Consider the following 18,956-nt stretch of genomic DNA (forward strand, 5'->3'; position numbering starts at 1 on the left):
AGAAGAACAGGGTCATCCATTGTGTCCTTTTTGGACGATGGGCCATTCATGGCAGCACCAGAAGATGGATGGTTCTGATCACCCAACCATATCAACATGTGAACTTCACAGCAGGATGGGCACATGAAACAAGCTTGTGTTCATAGATTTACTACTCACAGTGCCATTTCGGAATTCGCCTGAGATGTCTAGCTGGGTCCAGAGTGCTTTGGCCAATAGATAAACAATGAATATAATGAAGAGATACAAAGGATTCCTGTAAACAAAGGTGGATTGGTGTCGGAGGGATGAGAAATAAAACGATTCAGCATTCATTGTCATCACATGACTAATGCATCACCATTACCTTAAAAGAGTCATAAATTCATTGAATCCCAACACAGCAATGGCAAGCATTGCCCACGGAGGTGGTAACCCATTGTTATTACGTTTATGGGCTTCCTGAAAATAACAAACTGGACATAATTAACACTGAACATAATAAAATCTTCTTTAGACATGTATGATGCTGCTCCCTCTGTATGCCACTGCTAAAGTTTGACTAGATGGCGCACATGTTGAACAATGAGCCCTCCATCAGGTGGGCCGCAATATCAGATGACCTGGCCCAAAAATAGGGGTCTGCTCATCAGGCGGTCCAAGGTGTTCCAAACAAATAGATGGCTACAATATTTGCCAATATTTTTCTAGCGTCCATTTATTTGAAAAAAGCACACCTGATTACAAGAATGACCTGATTTTTTCAGTGAATCCACACAGCAGAATCCACCAGACAGATGGCTCTCCTGTTTGACAGTGGGTGAAATGTGGATTAAAGCAAACTTCTTACATGCAGTGTTCGAAATATCGATACTATCGGCCGATATATCGGCCGATATTATCGTTATCGCACCCCTGCGAGACGAAACCCTCGCGATAACCCCCGGAAGATACCAAAAAACCCAAAATCCAGATATCGGCCGATATATCGTCGATATCGCTTGATATATCGACAATATCGCGCGGTAAAAAAAAAAAATGAATCAGAAAAAAGAAAAAAAGAAAAAAGAGAGAAATCGAAGAGTACCTGTAGGCTACAGCGAAGATCGGTGATCGGAGGTGGGCCATTCGACAGGTAAATACGCTTTTCCTCTTTTTCTTGCAATTTTCTTCCATTTCCCTCTTTCTTCGCTGATTGGAGAGCGTCCGTGGAAATTTTTTCGAGATTTCGGCGAGAAATCACGCCGGATTGAGGAAACCTCGCCGGAATCTCGGAAGGCATGCGTTCGTGAAGGAGAGGGAATGGGAAGGAGAGAGACGCGAATGGGTGAAAGGGGTCGCGCTGATGGGTTACTGAAATTGGGACGTGTACTGAGTTATTCAGACACTCGTCGTCCTGAGTAAACTTTGTTGGGCCCACTGTGAATTCATGTGATTTATCCACACCGTCCATACGTTTTTCCAGATCATTTTAGCGGTTGAGCCCAAAACTGAAGTATATCAAAATCTCAAGTACACCATACCAAAGGAAACAATGGAAGTATTGATTTCCACCGTTGAAACATTTCTAAGGCCCCCGGTGATGTTTATTTGTCATCCAAACTGTTCATAAGATCACGCAGACATGGATGAATGGAAAACACAAATATCATCTTGATCTAAAACTTCTATGGGCCTCGAGAACTTTTCAACAGTAGACTTCAATTCACACTATTTCAGGTGGTGTGGTCCACTTAAACTCTGGATATGATTAAATTTTGGTTTAAAGCCCTAAAATTATATTAAAAAGCTTATTTACGGAGTTGATACAGTGCATGAATGACGGTGGGCCCCACAGAGTTTTCTCAGTACGCTGAGTTACTCAGTACGCAGTCCGCTTCCGTCAAAATGCAATCGGTGCGTGGTGCGTTACTTAGTACGCTCTTATGGTACTCAATAAACTCACTTGGGCCCACATTTAATGTATGTGGTCCATCCACGCCGTCCATCCATTTTTAATGATCATTTTAGACGTTGAGCCCAAAATTAAACCATATACGCAACTCAAGTAGACCACATTACAGGAAACAGTGTTGAATGAGCGGTGACCTTTAAAAACGTTTTGGGAGCATAAAAGCTTTGGATCAACCTGATATTTATTTCTTCCCTTCATCTGGGTCTTTAGGACCCAATCAACAGATTGGATGTCAAATAAACAGTACAGTGGGCCTTAGGAGGATTTTAATGGTGGATATCCAATCATTATTGTTTTCCTGTGGCGTGGTCCACCTACGATTTATATCCCTATAATTTTTTGTATCAATCCCTTAAATGATCCGTAAAAATGGATGAACGGAATGCATGAAACAAATACATTATGGTGGGGCCCACAGAGCACTGACCACTAGCATTAATGCAACTGACATTTAATGCTTTGTGCATTTTAATGCAACCAAGCTTATTATTTGGTGTGGTCCACTTGAACGTTGGTGTGGTCCACTTGAACGTTGGATCTGCCTCAATTTTGTGCTCATGCCTTAAAATAATATGAGAAAAGGGATTGACGACTTGGATGTATAGATACATCATTGTGGGCCCGCCCACAGAACAGCCCGTTCGAAGCTAAGGATGGGCGGGGGTAGTACGCAATCCACGTCCTGACAAGTTGCGTAGCCAAACCGGTTACTGAAGTGACGCACCAAGTTCTATAGGGCCCACCATGATGTATGCGGTGTAAACCGTCCATACATTTGGCTATATTATTTTAAGGCATGAGACAAAAAATGAGTCAGATCCAAATCTGGAGTGGACCCCACCACAGAAAACAGTGGGGAGAGGGACGCCGACCGTTGAAACCTTCCAAAGGTCCACTATGATGTTTATCTGAAATCCAACCTGTCTATAAGTTAAGACAGACATGAAAGAAGGGAAAAAATAAATTTCAGCTTGATCGAAAACTTTTGTGGTCCTTAGAAATTTTTAATGGTGGGCGTCACTCTCTCCACTGTTTTCTGTGGTGGGGTCCACTCGAGCTTTTGATCTGACTCATTCTTTTCTCATGGCCTAAAATGATATCTCTAAATAGTTATGTTTTTATACATGACTATGATATATTTATAAATATCATACATCCAATTTAAATATAGTTGCATTAGTTCAGTTAAACATCACATAACTTAGGACCCTAGACAAAGAAAACTTATTATGTACATATTTTTTTTGAAATGTTATAATTTAAAATTGTGTATTAAAGGCTTTTTTAACAATCCTCAAAGTTTCATTAAAAATTTCAACCATTTCCTTAATGTTTCCCCATGTTTCCCAAAAAGTGCGATAAATTATGCGATACAAACGATATATCCCATGCGATAACCGATACATATCTGTATCTCAAGGGTGCGATACATAGTGCGATACCGATATTTCGAACACTGCTTACATGTGCATCTATGCAATCTGCAATACAAGGTGGCAAAAAAAAAAGAAGGAAAAAGAGGATGGATACCAACAGGCCCCTGTTCTTGGTGACATCTACAACACAAAAGGTCCTGGTCATAATGGACAACCACAAGGCTATAGAATAAATGTGATTATCTACTTGTTAACTATTTCATGTCATTTTCACACTTTCACCAAAATGGAATTCTTTCTCCTACTCGTGCGGTGGCGTAGGATGCATGTAGAACTTGTTCCCTATTCATATGCCAAGAGAGCATCTCACTGTATCATGTCTGAAGCCATACTAGAGGGACATTGTTGAAGTTATTATCTAAGTTTAGAGGAATTCCACATTGATAGGACAGAAATAGCATACCACATGTTAAGCAAGACTTGGTGACCTTAAGAAGGCCAAAATATGGGAAACTGAGGCAATAAATTATTCCCCTGGAATGGCTGTGAAATGCTTCTTGTTTATCCAAAACAGTTCCTCATGCCAAGTCAATTGAAATTTTCCATCAAGAAAGTGAAGAGCATGTATGCCAATCACTTTCCCTCAGACATCATTTGCACAATCTGCCACTGAAAATGTACTCACACCACAATATATAGAAGAATGAGAATTTTCATCAGTTATATTATTTTATTTAAAAAAAAAAAAAAAAAACTAGTCTTTCAATTTTAATAGCTTCAAGCTTCAAAGTGGATGTATTTTAGTTTCGCAAATCTACGGAGACTCTGCAGTCTAAATTTCAATAAATTATAATGCCCAAAACTTCTAATCATTTGCATATGCAATCAAACTTCACAAACGGGGAAGGCAAGACCAAGTCGAAGAAAAAAGAAAAAAGAAAAACAGTTATATTCCTCCAAAAAGAACTGACCTTCAAATTTCAATAGGGTAATTCTACGAGGCATTTCATATCAACACTTAAAAGGAAAGCATCAGCACTAAAGCAAGCATTTTCTGTAATTTTGACATCATCATCATATCATGCTCACCACCACCACCATGATTAAAGCCCTGTCCCAGCTATTTGGTGTTGGCTTCTCACGATTGCTTGGCAGAAGTTCAACAAAATGCTGCCTCCCTGACATCAACCCTCCTTTACCAGGGTTTGGTACCACTGGCACATCGCTACTGGGCAGAGTTTTAAATTTTAATATTATGTGTTTGTGTGTTACATAACCAATACAAGGCGGTTCCCCGCCCACCGAAAAAAAAAAGATGGAAGACAACTTTTCTGAAGGAACCGAGAAGTCTCCGACAAGAACAACAACGGTGGCACGTAAATGTGCCATGATAATTCATGTCATCATGCACAATTAGGAGGTTTAAAAGAAAAAGAAGAACTAAACTTGACATTCAAAATCACAATAATGAATTATTTTTTAGAGAAAGATCTATGAAGTATTTATACCTGAGCAGAAATGGCCTGGGTTACAGTGTATTCTGTCTCTGCCTTGAATTGTCTCCACAGAGATTTACATTGGACGGGAGAAATCAAAGTTTTTGTCAGTGAAACCTGATAACAAAATTTCAACAGTAAAAATGAGTGATCATACCTCAATGCAGATCACATGCACTTCACAAAAAACCTTTGGAGGCAAATGACGCAGGCTTAGGTTCTAAAATGTAACATACAAAGGAAATGATGTGCATTATAAACAAGCAATAGGTCAACTGCTAGAATGACAACAATGCTCCTTCCTCTACTCATCTAAACAGCAAGTATTTCATTTCATGGAAAACCATGAACTAAAAACTCATTCTTCATACCAAACTTGCTGGAGAGCCAGGTATATGGGTGAAAGTGAGCTGGGCTGGCCAGGCCCAACTATTGTCCAGCCCGCTTTGGCCGGATTTGGGTGGAGTCTAATGGCCACATGCTGGGTTTGGGCACGAGCTTTGAGGACTCATGATGAGTCGCACTGGTTCTAAGCTTGGATATGCATAAAGGCGACAGGACAACCACACCCCCAGCTTGACCTATTTAATGCTATTGGAATGAGTACCAGGCTAGTAGGCTGAGCCAGGTTTGGACCTGCATGATTATTAGCTGGCTGGGCCAGAACAAGGCTCTTCCTTGCACAACCCATTTACACCCAAAACCATGTAGATATGTTTTTTTGTAGGGTTTGGAGGGATGAAAAGACCTTCATTAATGATTCATGAGGGAATAATTGACCATTTTATCCACCCCTAGTCAAGGACAATTGCTGTTGGGCTTGACCCTAGGTGACCATTATAGGTATGTGCATGGAAACCCGGGCAGCGTGTGCCTCGGTGACAGGCAGTGCCTGTGCTAAACACTGAGCTTACAACCAAACGATAAGGAAGAATTTATAAAGAGCTCCCTCTCTCTATTTTCACCATCTATGAAGATTTAATTCTGGAACCAAGGTTGTGGCTCAATAAAGAAAGGTTTCTAACATGGATAGGTTGAAATGTTTCAGGAACATGGACTTCAGCAAACTGAAACAACAAGAAGGTGCAAATTGATTGCACATAGCCAAATGCAATGCTGAAAGCAACTGTCTGGTAAATCCAGTATTAGAGGATCATCCCTACCCCAATACCATGAAAAAGAAAACTCAGAGTGTGGATTCCTCTTCGATTTTTTATTTTTTTTTGAAGAAACATTTCACTACTCTTTCAAAATCAAACAAATGCTCATGGGCCAAACACATCAAGAAAGAATTTCAGAAGCTATAAATGTCACCTCTTCCCAAGTGCTTGAAGCGAGTGGGTCAGATGAAATGATGCTCCTGTCAGTAACATTGCCATTAGCTGACTCTGCTAGAGCAACTGAGAGAATAGTCTCGATTTTATCATTCTTGTCATCCAAACGTATTGCAGCCATAACAGAGAGCAGCTTCAGGGACTGATAAAAACAAAAGATGAAGATAATTAGAGATCCTTGCTATAAGAAGTGAGAATTCAAACATACATATATTGCAGATGCTTTTGTCACTACAGGCATTCTCATAATTAAGCTCATGGGTTCTCCCCAGTAGCCTTTTGAAATGACCAATATACCATCATGTTATCTTACAATGCCAACATACCCTCATGTTTCTGCCTTCTTAATCTTACTCAAAGACCAGGCAGGTTTTTTTTTATCTTTTTTTTTTCTTCTATAAATAGGCAGAACCTCTGACCACCAATACTATGCGAGTAGGAATTGGGATTACAACCACCAATAGGGCAGAGGCTCAACTTCAGACAGTTATTTTGCAGATATGATAAGTTGTAAGTACCGCAGAACGAGCAGTTTTCGTGATTGCTCGGATGTCTTCCTTCCCAGTCCAAACTCTAGGCATCGAGTCAGAATCATGGCTAAACAATGTTGAGAATCTGCAAACATTTTAAATGGTTACTCCCATTGTACAAAATACAAACAGCTCAGTCTATAAACAATCAAATGAACCGCTACCTTTCCTTCATACGAATCAAGACCCTTGCGGCTTCTTCTCTTGCCTTTGTTTCAACAACATTTCTTGCATAGTCTTCTAGGCTTGCAAGCATTTTTTCCATGGTTGTTTGGTCAATTTCAAAGCCAGATAGAGAAGACGAGAATCCAGAGAGAGCTGACTCAGTCTCGCGTTTGAGAAGTTTTTTTATTGCAGGCCAGGTATCGCTGCCCGCTGCATCTAGAAGAGCTTCCACAGGTTCTGCAAGTGCTGCATTGAGTTGTCCCTACAAGCATATTAAAAACACTTAATTGCCACCAATGCAGTATCCATAATGAATTTAATTTTGTATTTGCAAAAATTATAGCATAAAGTACATTAATAAATCCAACAATCACAAATTTCTAACACTTGAAGAGACAATTCCAAGACCAAGGGGACCAACATAGGAGGAAATCCAAGATCCCATACCTCATATAGGGCATTAAGTTCAGACAGTTTAGCAGCACGGACAGAAGCTACATGTGCATCAATATCACGTCGAAGCTTATCCCGAACTCTAGATGAATCCCAACTTGCTTGTTTAATAGCTGCATCTGTAGGCTTAATTACAATTAGTAAATTTCACATTCTGACACTAGTAATTGGACCAAAATGCAGGGAAACATCTGATAGTAAATAGAACAAAGTGCACGGAACATGTTCCAGAAAATTAGATCTAGAAATCAGTTCAAGACAAGGAAGATTGTCAATACTCCACACTTGGAACATCTGTACTACTAATTTTTTAGGGGATGCTGGTCAAAAAGTACAATTTCGTTATTGGATTATTTGCAGGAAAAGTTATGAAGATTCAGAATTTTATTAAAAAGAACCCAAAAACAATGAAAAGGAAACAGAGATCTGAAAGAGAGAAAAACATCAGCTACATTAGGTGCAATGAATCCCCAACAACAATTGCAAGCAAAGAGCTTCTGTTCCTAGGAATATCATCGGCTGCTGAATTTGCTTCCCTCCTGACATGAGAAAAGGAAACCAAGGCAGTTTCACTTAACTCTCTAACTTCCTCAATCCAATGGACTAGCTGCCAGGGGTAGGGAGAAGATGATCAAGCCCAATTAATGGCAAGACGCGTGTCACCTCACCAGATTGCTCACACCTCTGCTTCAGTAGAATACCGGACCCGAAAAGGCACCTAGCACATCACCTGAACTGTTACAAATGACTCCTATGCCTGATGAGCCCAGATTGCCCAGGGAGCTCCATCCACATTCAATTTCCAATGCCCTTGCAGGGGGGAACCCAAACACACCAGACTGCAACCGGGTGAACACGGTCCTCCAATATTGCATTCCAAGCTCCGCAATGTGCTCCCTTGAAGACAGATGCCCATGAGATTATCAGGATATTCACCCTCGAAGCCACTGTCTGGAAACTTTAATTACTTACAAAAGGCCCACTTGTTTTGCTCCATCCAAATAGCCCACCGGACTGCCAGAAGGAATAGCTGCCACAATATTTTCCTTTCCTGGAAAAATAACACATTTTCCACGCTTCCAGCATACAATTAACAGATTTTGGCATATAACCCATGTAACACTGAAGAGCCTCAGAAGAGGAGACCATACGCACCAAGAGAATGGACAGCCGAGAAGAATGTGATAACATTGTGAATATTCTGATGAGGACACGGATGACATAATATTGATGGATCGGGATGATTTACTTGCCGATGAGTTTTGGCATGGATTAGAGCATGAAAAGGGATCCAAATACCTTCTATAATGGGCAAAACTCGTAGACGCATCAACGGACCACGTATTATGGCACTGGTGGTACACTTTTGGGTCCACAAAAGTGTCTTTCGGTGGCATTTTCCTTAAGTTGTGATTTTTGCTTTATTTTTGGACGAATTTTAGTTTATTTTGCTTTGCAAATGTCTCACTTATGTAGATAGGGGTATTTTAGTCCTTTTCCTTTAAAATAAGATTGTAGGGTTGAGATTATAACATCCAACCCATAGTTTATGCTTTCATGTAAGGCCCAAATTAGTTCTAGGGCTTTTCTTTTGTTCCCTTTCATATAAAACTCAATAACAAAAATTGTCCAACAGATTTTGGGACATTTTCTTATCTTTTCTACAAGCCTTGGGCTAGGGTTTGTGCAATTGCATATTTGCACGTGTGAGGTGTATGATCCAGCCCATTAAAATTGGTGAGAGCTTCAATTATTCATTGGTTTTTTCATATTTTTCCCTTTCGTTGGTAGCAGAAGAATCTCTATCTCGAATTGGGTGTGTTTGGGGCATGATTTGGTCCTAGGGTTTGATACAACTGTGTGTGGTTGTCGATTTTCATCTATTAGCTACATCCTATTCCCATTTGCAGGAAAAAATTTAATCCTTGAGACATCCCATTGTGAATATTCAATATATTCCCAAAAGGCTGAATGAAAATAACCTTTCATTCTTCAAATTTGATGGGTAGTCATCATTGTCACCTTCTAGATCCAAGTAGCTTTTTGTTACTGCTGCTGCTGCTGCTACTGTTAATGGTAAATTATTCCATGTTGAACAAATCATTTCTTTTTCTTTGTGGGTGCGAATGGTGACTGATTTCATTAAAACCAAGAAACGAATAGAAGCCACCTGATAGCAGGAGGTGATCCTATCATACAAAGAAAGGGAAAACAAAAAGGGAAAAGAAACGAAGAAACAAAAGCAATGCAAAAACAACAGAACCGGCGAGTCACAATAGCAAGGATATCCAAAATCCCCACTCCAATCTCCCAAAATTCGTAAAATGGGAGGTCATTGAATTCGGGGCTTGCTAGTGCCCAATTAATGATCATAGACATGATTCTCCTCCTTAAGGTTATGCTGAGCACCACTTTGTCATTAACAGCAAAAAAATCGCGCCATTCCTCTACTTCCAAACCCCCATAGAACCCCGAAGAAGACAAGGGTCGAGCTAGAGTTGTTCTGACCTTTAAAAGGTCTGTTGAACCATTCAAGCAGCATTACTCCAATTGACGCACTAAATACGCAAAATTTTGTGAGAAATAAAGCCCAAATCTCCTCAAAGTGAATTAAAAAAAAAAAAAACAAAAAACGACCAGTTGTTTCTTCAAACTTGCACATCACACATCAATTAGGCACATAAAATTCTGTTTCTTGAGTGTGTTTTTCTTAAAGGCGGTGATTTATTATAACAGGCCGAAGCCAAAGGAATACACTATACAAAAAGGGAAAAACAAGAAAGCCAAAAACAGAAACTACCCTACACCTTTTCAAGCATTCACCCATTCCATTACATTAGCTAAAGCTCATTTGAAAACATAGACTACCCTTCTATGATTCCAAAAGCATCTATTGTTCCTTTCCTCCCACCCGGCCCAAATTCATGCTAGCAAGAAAAACTTCCATAATGGTTTCCCTTCCTTACCCATTCCTCCATTCCATGCCCAGGAAAAGCTATCTAAAGATTCTGACATAACCCAATTTGTTCCAAATTCTCTAAGAAATCCATCCCATGCTTCCCTAGCAAAAGGACAATAGAGAAAAAGATGATTAACCAACTCTTCATTCTGCATGCACGCCAAACAGAAATTCAGCAATACCATCCCCCTTCTACAAAGATTATGTTAACACCTTATTCCTTCCCACAAGCCAAGCCAAAGTCATCACTTTAGGAGGAGCCCTATAATACCATACCGGACTTGTGTCACTTAAAACCCCTCCAATGATGACCCTGCTAGGAGGTTTTAGAATGATTTTACAACAAATTTACCTGATTTTTCTTTTATCCACACCATGGAATCCCTCTCCTACCACTGGTGATACCTCCCGGAGCAATCCCAACAATTTGATTGTCGCTTCTATTTCCTCTTCAAACAAGTTTCTTCTGGATAGAGGAGCCCAAATTATCACATTCCCTTCTATTGAGTAACAATTAACAACAATAATGTTTTGATCCACCAATTTTCTAGCAAAATTTGGAAATTCTTCTTGTAGGGGCTTTTCTCAAAGTTCAAACATCAACCTAAAAACGAATACTCCTTGCCTCCCCTAATGAGACACCTATCCCCTCCAAAACATTTCCTCTCAAACCATCTATCTCTTTCCACACGCCCGATGCTCTATTGCTTTTCCACTTCTTGAGGTGATCCACCATTAGAATTTTATTGGCCACTGCAATCCAAAAGAACCTTCCACTCTTGGAGGCACCGGGTTCTTCCAAACTTCCACACATGGGGAAAGACATTTTCTCACTCCGCCAGTCTAGAAAACATCAACCTCACCAAGAAAGATATGTTCGAGGCCCATTTCCATATCTTCCTATCCTCAATGGAACTATCGATTTCCACATCTGCTAGCCTTCTAAGCAAATAAAAAAACAGAATTGATTCCTCTTCATCAGGATTCTACCATAGCCTGATATTCCACACCACTGAACTTCCAATCAGCTCAAAGCAAATCCAGAACAATTTCCCCCTTACTTACAGCAAGAGAAAATAGACACTGACAAGAGAGTGCCAATGGGATGTCATCAAGCCATGCTTCCAACCAGAAGTACATTTTATCTCCCTTACAGACCAAGTAGCGAGTGCCACTTCCCAACTTTAAACCCGTTTTACAAGCGTGTCACTATCACTTGCCCTTGGGGACCCATTTTACTCTCTCCAAACTACTGACCCATTCCTCCTAGATCCCACTCCTGGGAACCAACTGCCTTCAGACTTGCCATATTTAACCGAATCAGTTTCCTCCACAACAGTCGATTCCTCACGAAATCTCATCAAATCACAAGCAATCACTTAGAAGTGATAGATTTCCTTCTCTAACATCCTGATTCCTAGACTGACTTCATTCATGGGCTTTTGCACGTTCTTCCAGTTAACAAGATGAAACTATGATTCGCTTCACACCCCTCCTGAAGGAAATCCCTTGAATATGCTCGATTTTCAAAGCCACAAATGCAACGATCTAAAAAAGTGACAGAAAATACACAGGAAGATTTGGTAAAGCCACCTTAATGACTAATTCTCCCTACTAGAGAGGGATAATTTACTGTCTAGCTAGCAAGCTTCTTACCCATTCTCTCCACCGCCAGGTCCCAAAACACGGCCGATCTCGAGTTTTCTCCAAGATGTAGACCCAGATATATAAGCGGGAGAGTAGCCACTTTACAATCTCACCAAGTCTTCATTAATAGCTACACCCATCACAAGACTTTTCCTAGTAACCTGCAGGCTAGACATCGCCTCAAAACATGTGAGAATACCTTAGACATAAGCCATTTGGGCCGTGTTAGCATCACAAAACAAGATGTTATCATCCGCAAATTGGAGATACATAAAATCAATCCACTTACCTGATTCGACGACGATGATGGTATGCTGACACATGCGGCCTCGAGCAATCACAGGAGCGGACCCTTCTCTATATTGCAACGTGTACACCACTTACACAATGCGCCCTCACACCACCATGTGTTGCACTTACACCAAGAAATAAGAATACACCAGGCACGATCACAAATTCTCTCTCTCTCCCACTCTCTCCTCTCCTTTCTCTCTCTCTCTCCTCTCACCTCTCATTTTCTCTCTAGTGCGTGTAGGAACAACACCTCCCATCCCTTATATAGGAGATGGGAAAGGCGGTGGCAAAGGCAGTGGGCTGCTAGCCCACCCTACTGCCACGTGATAAGTGAGCCCCACTAGGGGTTGCCCACTCTTAACTTGTGTACCACATGTGGGGCACATGCATGCTGCCAACAAATATTTTAGAAGTTGGCATTCCCAATCAAGCAAGCCTTCAACAAGCATCTCCAGTTTTTTGCCATTGAGCCTTAATGATCACTCACATATTCCCCTCTATAATCTCCTTTTGAGCTCCTTATATTCCTTCGACAGCAATCCCACTACAAGCATCCCTATAGGATATTGCTCCTTCAGATCCTTGAGATAGGCTTGCCCAAACCGAGAAAGAGAGTATAATTGTTGCCTCCCCCGTCTTCCCTCAGCCGGCCTCGGCTTTTGCACATCCAAATATGAGCGGCCTACTCTTAGTCCTTGAAAGTTGAAACCTCCAGGTTTCTCCACTTTCACCAAGTTGAACGTAAGGTTCCTGGCCCCTGCTTTCTGTCCATGCAATATACCCATCATTTTCCTAGCTTCATCAAGGTATAAAAATCTCACAAAACCAAACCTTTTTAGTTTTCCTGAAAACCCATCGCATAAAACCCTCAACATCTTCCCGTATTGCTCCAACATAACCTGCTAAAACAGATAAACCCAGTTTGGATAAAAACCTGCAATAAAAACAGAAAATTTCTTTGACCCCTCCCGGCTTTTACCCTTTGCTGGTATCCACACCCTTTCATCTTTGCATTCACCTTGTCCTGCCTTTAGCGCCTCAACATCAAAGTCTATTTTCTCTAATATTGAATGAAGGCAAAAGAAAATGATAGAAAAACTGCAAATGGGCAGCAGCCCTGCTCTTGTCAGCTAACACTCCAGTCAGCCCATGGGATCTCTTCAGAGTTAACATTTCTTATGCTTTTATATATTGATTCCTAAATATCGCATGTAGATTGAATGGATCAGCTCTAACTGGTGTTATACGTTATTAAAATTGGACCTTTCCTCATTAAGGCAAAATTGCCGTGAACAAACGCTCTGTAAAAGTGGAACAAAACTCATGTCTGTGAGCAAACAAACACTTGGCATTTGTTTCATTGGCAGGAATAAGTGCGAATAGCAGCAACCAAGAACTGCATATGCGACAGAAACTGCAAGGCAGGCTGTAGGATAGAAAGGAGTACACCTAAGCAATTGAAACATGGAACAGTCAGATCGAACACCAGATTATTTCATGCTAAAGAGGCACTGAGAAGCTTACTTCTAGCTCATTTGTGCCTAGAATAGAATGAATTGATAGAAAAAATGTTCCGTATTTTATTTATATCTCTTTAGCAGATTAAGGACGAAGGAGTTGTAACAGCACAACAATTCCATAGCAGTAAGGGCTGCCATTTGCATATTCTGTACTAACACATAATTAGAAAGAGAACTACACTCCAAAAACAAATAAATAAAAGAATGGAAGGAAAAAGGAAAAAAAAAGTACAAATAGGTGAAATAGAATCTATCCAGATAAGAGAACAGTAAAATAAATCACAACCAGTGTTCGAAATATCGGTATCGCATTACGTATCGCACCATTGGGATACGGATACATATCGGTTATCGCATGGGATATATCAGTTGTATAGCATAATGTATCGTTGTGGTTGAAAACATGGGGAAACATTGGAAATTGGTCAAAATTTTCAATGAAATTTCAGTGATTGTTAAAAACGACATCAATACACTTACAAATCAAAAAATTACAAAAAATAAGTGCACATAATAGGTTTTCTTTGTATGGGTTCCTAATCTATGCGTTGTCTAACTGAATTGATGCGAGTATATTTAAAGTTTATTCATATAATTTATAAATGTAAGAAGACGTGTGGAAACACAAGCAATACATTCAAAAGCAAAAGAATAATCACTAAATCAGGTTACATACATGTTTGATTTTATGTTTGAACACAAAGATTGCAACCGATTTGTGAGAAATTGGGATTTTTTTTAGTAATTTTCCACAACTCAGTCCTTCTGATCCAAATCTCAAAACCGAAGCTCCCAATCCATGATTTTTTATGCAAAACATGAAAAAATATAGATTTGTAACAATTCGACACTGATTTAACATGATTTACAGAAAATAAAAAAAATGATCGAAAATAAAAAAGGCTCACCGGATCAAACATGTGGGATGTATCCCACTACTTGTGCGTTTCGTATCGCACAAGCGGGATACAAGAAATATCGTGGGATATATCGGCCAATATCATCGATATTTAAAACACTGATCACAACAATAAGGAAAATTCTGATTAGGTACCTGCACGCCCTTCATCAAATACGGACATCGAAGATTGAATGCAGACACGAGCAGCCACAGCAAATCTTTCCCCCTTTTCTAGAGCCTTATCAAAGGCTTCCTTGAAATTATCAAGAGTTCTGGACCGTAGGTGTCCTAACATGGATTGATACGCAGGATGGACTAGCTACAATTTTAGCAAAAAAAAAAAAGCAATGAGAAAAAGAACAGGGATTGAACATTTTCTTGATTTTTAATGAAACTTACATTACTAAGAAACATCTCTTAAATGATCAAAAACTTGAATCAACTTCGAATTGGCCTTTCTTTCTGACTTTGAATCAGCATAACTAACGAAGAACCCCACAAATTTTATAAAATTAGAGTTTGGAATCCAGGGAAATGTGACTTGAGTAGACTAATGTATATAAACATGGGGGGTTTAATCACGTAATATTTGAACAATACAAAAGTACCAACCAGACGGATTACCTTAGATTGGTATCTTTTTTTCTTTTTTTTCTTTTTTTTTGCATTCTAACAACACCAAATGGACGTGCCTATGATGAACCTTTGTTACTGTGACATGCCAAAGGGGACACCAGTGATAGATAGTACACCTGCCAACAATGCAAATGTGCATCTGGAGGCATTCAACAGTAACTTTTGTTCATCCCATATCTCATCCGCAACATATAATTTTGCATCTCAGAAACATCCAAAGAAGTGTTTCAATGAGGATACTCCCAGCATGGGGGATGCTCTTAGCAGATTCAATACCACCAATTTTACCAAATTCAATGCTTAATACCTTAACATTCTCATCTTCTCGAAATGGGATAGTGAATGGTCGCCCTTACCATTATGTATTTTTGCAAACCTTATTTGCAGTGACCAACCAGAAAAAAAGAAAGTACAGAGCCCAATGGCAATGAAGACGAGCAGAGTTATTCTTTTTTATTTTTAATTTCAAATTCTTCCAATACATCAAACAATAAAATTGGTGCATGTCATAGTGTAGTCTGTTTATTGCTCTTTTATGCTTCATACATCGATTCATGCTGGAAAACAATTTTATTTATTTGCATGTATTGATATTTATAAAGAAAACTCCCTGCCTTCTTTATTTAAATTTATTTTTTTTTCTAACTGCAGTTTTGAGAAAATAGTGGTTCTTAAGGGACCCTTAACAACAAGGATTTTCTGAAACCAAAGTTAGAAGATCTATAAAAAATGCAGACAAAAGTTTCCATGGTCAAAAAAGATGTATCTAAGATGTATGTCCAATAGCAGAAGTTATTTCTTTGAAAACCAGGACCCCAACCTTTCTGATGGGTTGCTGAAGTCCATATTCTCATGGAAATGACAACGATGACACCTATTTCATTTGGTATTTAGGCTGTTATGTGTCGAACATTAACAGGACAAAAAATTCCTATCTCCAAGAGAGGATGTGTAGAACCGTACATGCAGCACTTTCAATTCCAATTGCTGCCTCTTTGCAGACCTGACTCCTTCGTCAAAGTAAGTAGCTTCCATGTCATATCTGTGAAAAGAAGAATGAAGTAAACAATTAATTAAGTACCACGAGTCAACTAGAAGATCAACAAATTTTACACAAAGAAAAGAGGGTCCTTAAAGAGTGTCAGGCTATAGAAATCTGACAACTGAACAACTGGATAAGAGATAAGAAAGAAAAATAAAAGAAATAAAGCCATACTAAGTCAACCAACATCAGGATAAAAGGTATTAGCAATGCAGTCTACAGGCATTCATGAACTCTTTAGGAACAATTAAAGGTGTAACATGCCTATTAACCCCTTGTGTATGTGAATAAACGAATGAAAATTTTCACAACAGATGAACTTTCAACTGCGTGGAAAGTTAAGGTCAAGGTGAATTGGCATAATGTACTATTAGCCTATAAACATGTTGCATAGACTCTTCCAAGGCCAATTACCCATATTAGATGTCACAAGTTCCAAGTTCCAACATAACACTTCCATTTTATTTATTTATTTATTTATTTATTTTACTTACATATTAGACAACATAATCTTAAATATACCATAAGTTTTGTTTTCCACCCTTCTTAAATAGAAATGTTTTATCGCCGTCATCACAATCTAAGCCTCATCCCACTTAATTCGGGTCAGCCATATAAATGTTGTTCCACCAATCCACTCTATCAAGGGCCAAACCTTCAATTATACCATAGGTCATCAAGTATTTTCTTTCTACGTCCATCCACACCCTTTTTGGGCCTTCTCCTTGCTCTGTTAGAGCCTTCAACTCGAACCAACTCACTCCTTTAACCAGCACGATTCTTTTTCTATGTTGCACATGACCAAACCATCTGAGTATACTTTCCCTCATCTTATTACCTATTGGTGTTGCTCTTAAGTTTCCCCAAATGCATTCATTTCTAATTCTATCCTTCCACGTCTTGCCACTCATCCATTTAAACATCCTCATTTTAGCTACACTTATTCTATTAAATACAAATGTTTGATATGGATAATATGCCACTGAGTTTATATGATACTTCACAGCCCCCTTGATATGATCCATTATGACCCATATATTATATTAGAAATAAAGTTTCTAAAACAAACTAAATTACACTTCCGAATCCATGAATCTTTGTTTTGGGGTTTGACAAATCCGACACTTGTAACCATGTCAGATTCTAGCAGCCATACCCACAACCATGCAACTTAACCCACAGGGTGCTGACAAACAATCATGTAACCATAAACTACAAGTAGTGCCAGTTCCTATTATAAACCGCATCACAGATACTGAACAACAACATAGAACCACTTTCGAACAATGGAAGAGTGCTCACTCTGACAGACATGCATCTAGGATTAAGCTGAGCTTTCTTCCAAATCCTGGAACTAGGCCAGATTGTACGGCTTCTTGCAATTGAAGCCAATCCTGCATATCCTCATAGAATTGTGGATCAAATTAACAATTATGCATTGTGGAATGATTAGAAGTTAACAGACTTTGGATGCTGAAGACAAGTACCTCATTATCACTTAGATGAGCAAGCTTTTCATTGGCAATTTCTTCACAACGCACGGTGGCAACCATAACCTGCAAATGGAATGGTTAAAAAGAAGATGACAATCACCACCATGGCAAAGTGCATCCTTTCTTGGATAATTCAACTTGAGACAATAAATTCACCTTGTGAGCAGGAAGATCAAGGTCTTTGTTCTCCTTGATAATTTTCCAGATCTCTTGCGCACTAAAAGAAAACCCTGACGCCGGAACAACAGCCCGCCGATCTCCAGCAAGTCCACCAGGAGCTATAGAATGAAAAAATCTCTGCCTTAAACTTGCAACCTTCATTTAACGATCAGAGTTGAGTTAAAACTGATTCAATCAACTCTTCAGGAAAAAAAAAAAAGGCTAATTCAATCATCTACAAAGAGCAAATTTAGTCAAAAAGTTACCGGTGAATATTATCAGTACTATGTATGTGGCATTAACTGATTTTATTATATGAGCATATAGATTGCCGACTATTATTTATATAAGAAATACCAGGGAAGCTCATCCCTCTGCCCCACCACAATGATCCAGGTTGTTCATAGAAAAGGACCCATGGTAGAAGGGCCACACAGCAAAATCCTTGCTGATAAGTGATCCTGACTTCCCATGCAAATGCGTGTTAGAGGCAACTGTCCAGATTTCAACATGTATGGATGATGTGGATCTCTAATCAGAAGGATGTCTTCTGTTTGCCATCCAAGTTACAGCCTACGGCATGAGTGGTCTGGATCACCATGTAGTGCGACAGAAAGGGGACCTCTGAGCAGTGAGACCGCCTAGCAAACCTCTATTTATACTGTTCAAGGTGAATAAGATTTGCACAATAAAAGATCAAAATGAACTTTTAAAGAGTTCATCAAAAAATTGCACAGTAAATGATCAAAATGAACTTTTTCCAATTTTAACATATACAAATGACATATGTCCAGTATATCAGGTGAATTACCTGCTCTTTAAAGAGTTCTTCCTTCTCTTCATAACTTGAAAGAGCCACAACTTCAACCTGAATGTTTAATAATAGTCATAGTAAGAATATAGCTAGAGATGCATTCATGGCTATGGAAGCAAAACACAGCTTCTATTGGTGATCAACAACTTCCCATGGTGTATTGTGTTTGCAAATGATATTTTCATTGACAAGATGAGGGAGGGT

The 18,956-nt window shown here is 39.3% G+C and overlaps 1 protein-coding gene across 4 annotated transcripts in view; it reads right to left on the minus strand.

The window, feature by feature from the left end:
- Window positions 1-18,956, minus strand: part of LOC131218449 (protein ROOT HAIR DEFECTIVE 3-like) — a 34,081-nt gene that overhangs the window by 1,120 nt on the left and 14,005 nt on the right. The window contains exons 10-23 of one of the 4 annotated variants that reach the window (XM_058213020.1): window positions 18,750-18,806; window positions 17,936-18,094; window positions 17,774-17,842; window positions 17,589-17,680; window positions 16,208-16,286; window positions 14,762-14,927; window positions 7,282-7,406; window positions 6,834-7,096; window positions 6,658-6,754; window positions 6,120-6,281; window positions 4,818-4,922; window positions 717-785; window positions 347-441; window positions 160-256 (exon numbers count right to left, since the gene is read on the minus strand). In XM_058213020.1, the coding sequence (XP_058069003.1) occupies window positions 160-256; window positions 347-441; window positions 717-785; window positions 4,818-4,922; window positions 6,120-6,281; window positions 6,658-6,754; window positions 6,834-7,096; window positions 7,282-7,406; window positions 14,762-14,927; window positions 16,208-16,286; window positions 17,589-17,680; window positions 17,774-17,842; window positions 17,936-18,094; window positions 18,750-18,806 (1,635 nt within the window). The other 3 variants (XR_009157758.1, XM_058213024.1, XM_058213029.1) reach the window with 3 other exon arrangements.

This window comes from Magnolia sinica, chromosome 1 (genome assembly GCF_029962835.1).
Source record: "Magnolia sinica isolate HGM2019 chromosome 1, MsV1, whole genome shotgun sequence".
Taxonomy (NCBI): domain Eukaryota; kingdom Viridiplantae; phylum Streptophyta; class Magnoliopsida; order Magnoliales; family Magnoliaceae; genus Magnolia; species Magnolia sinica.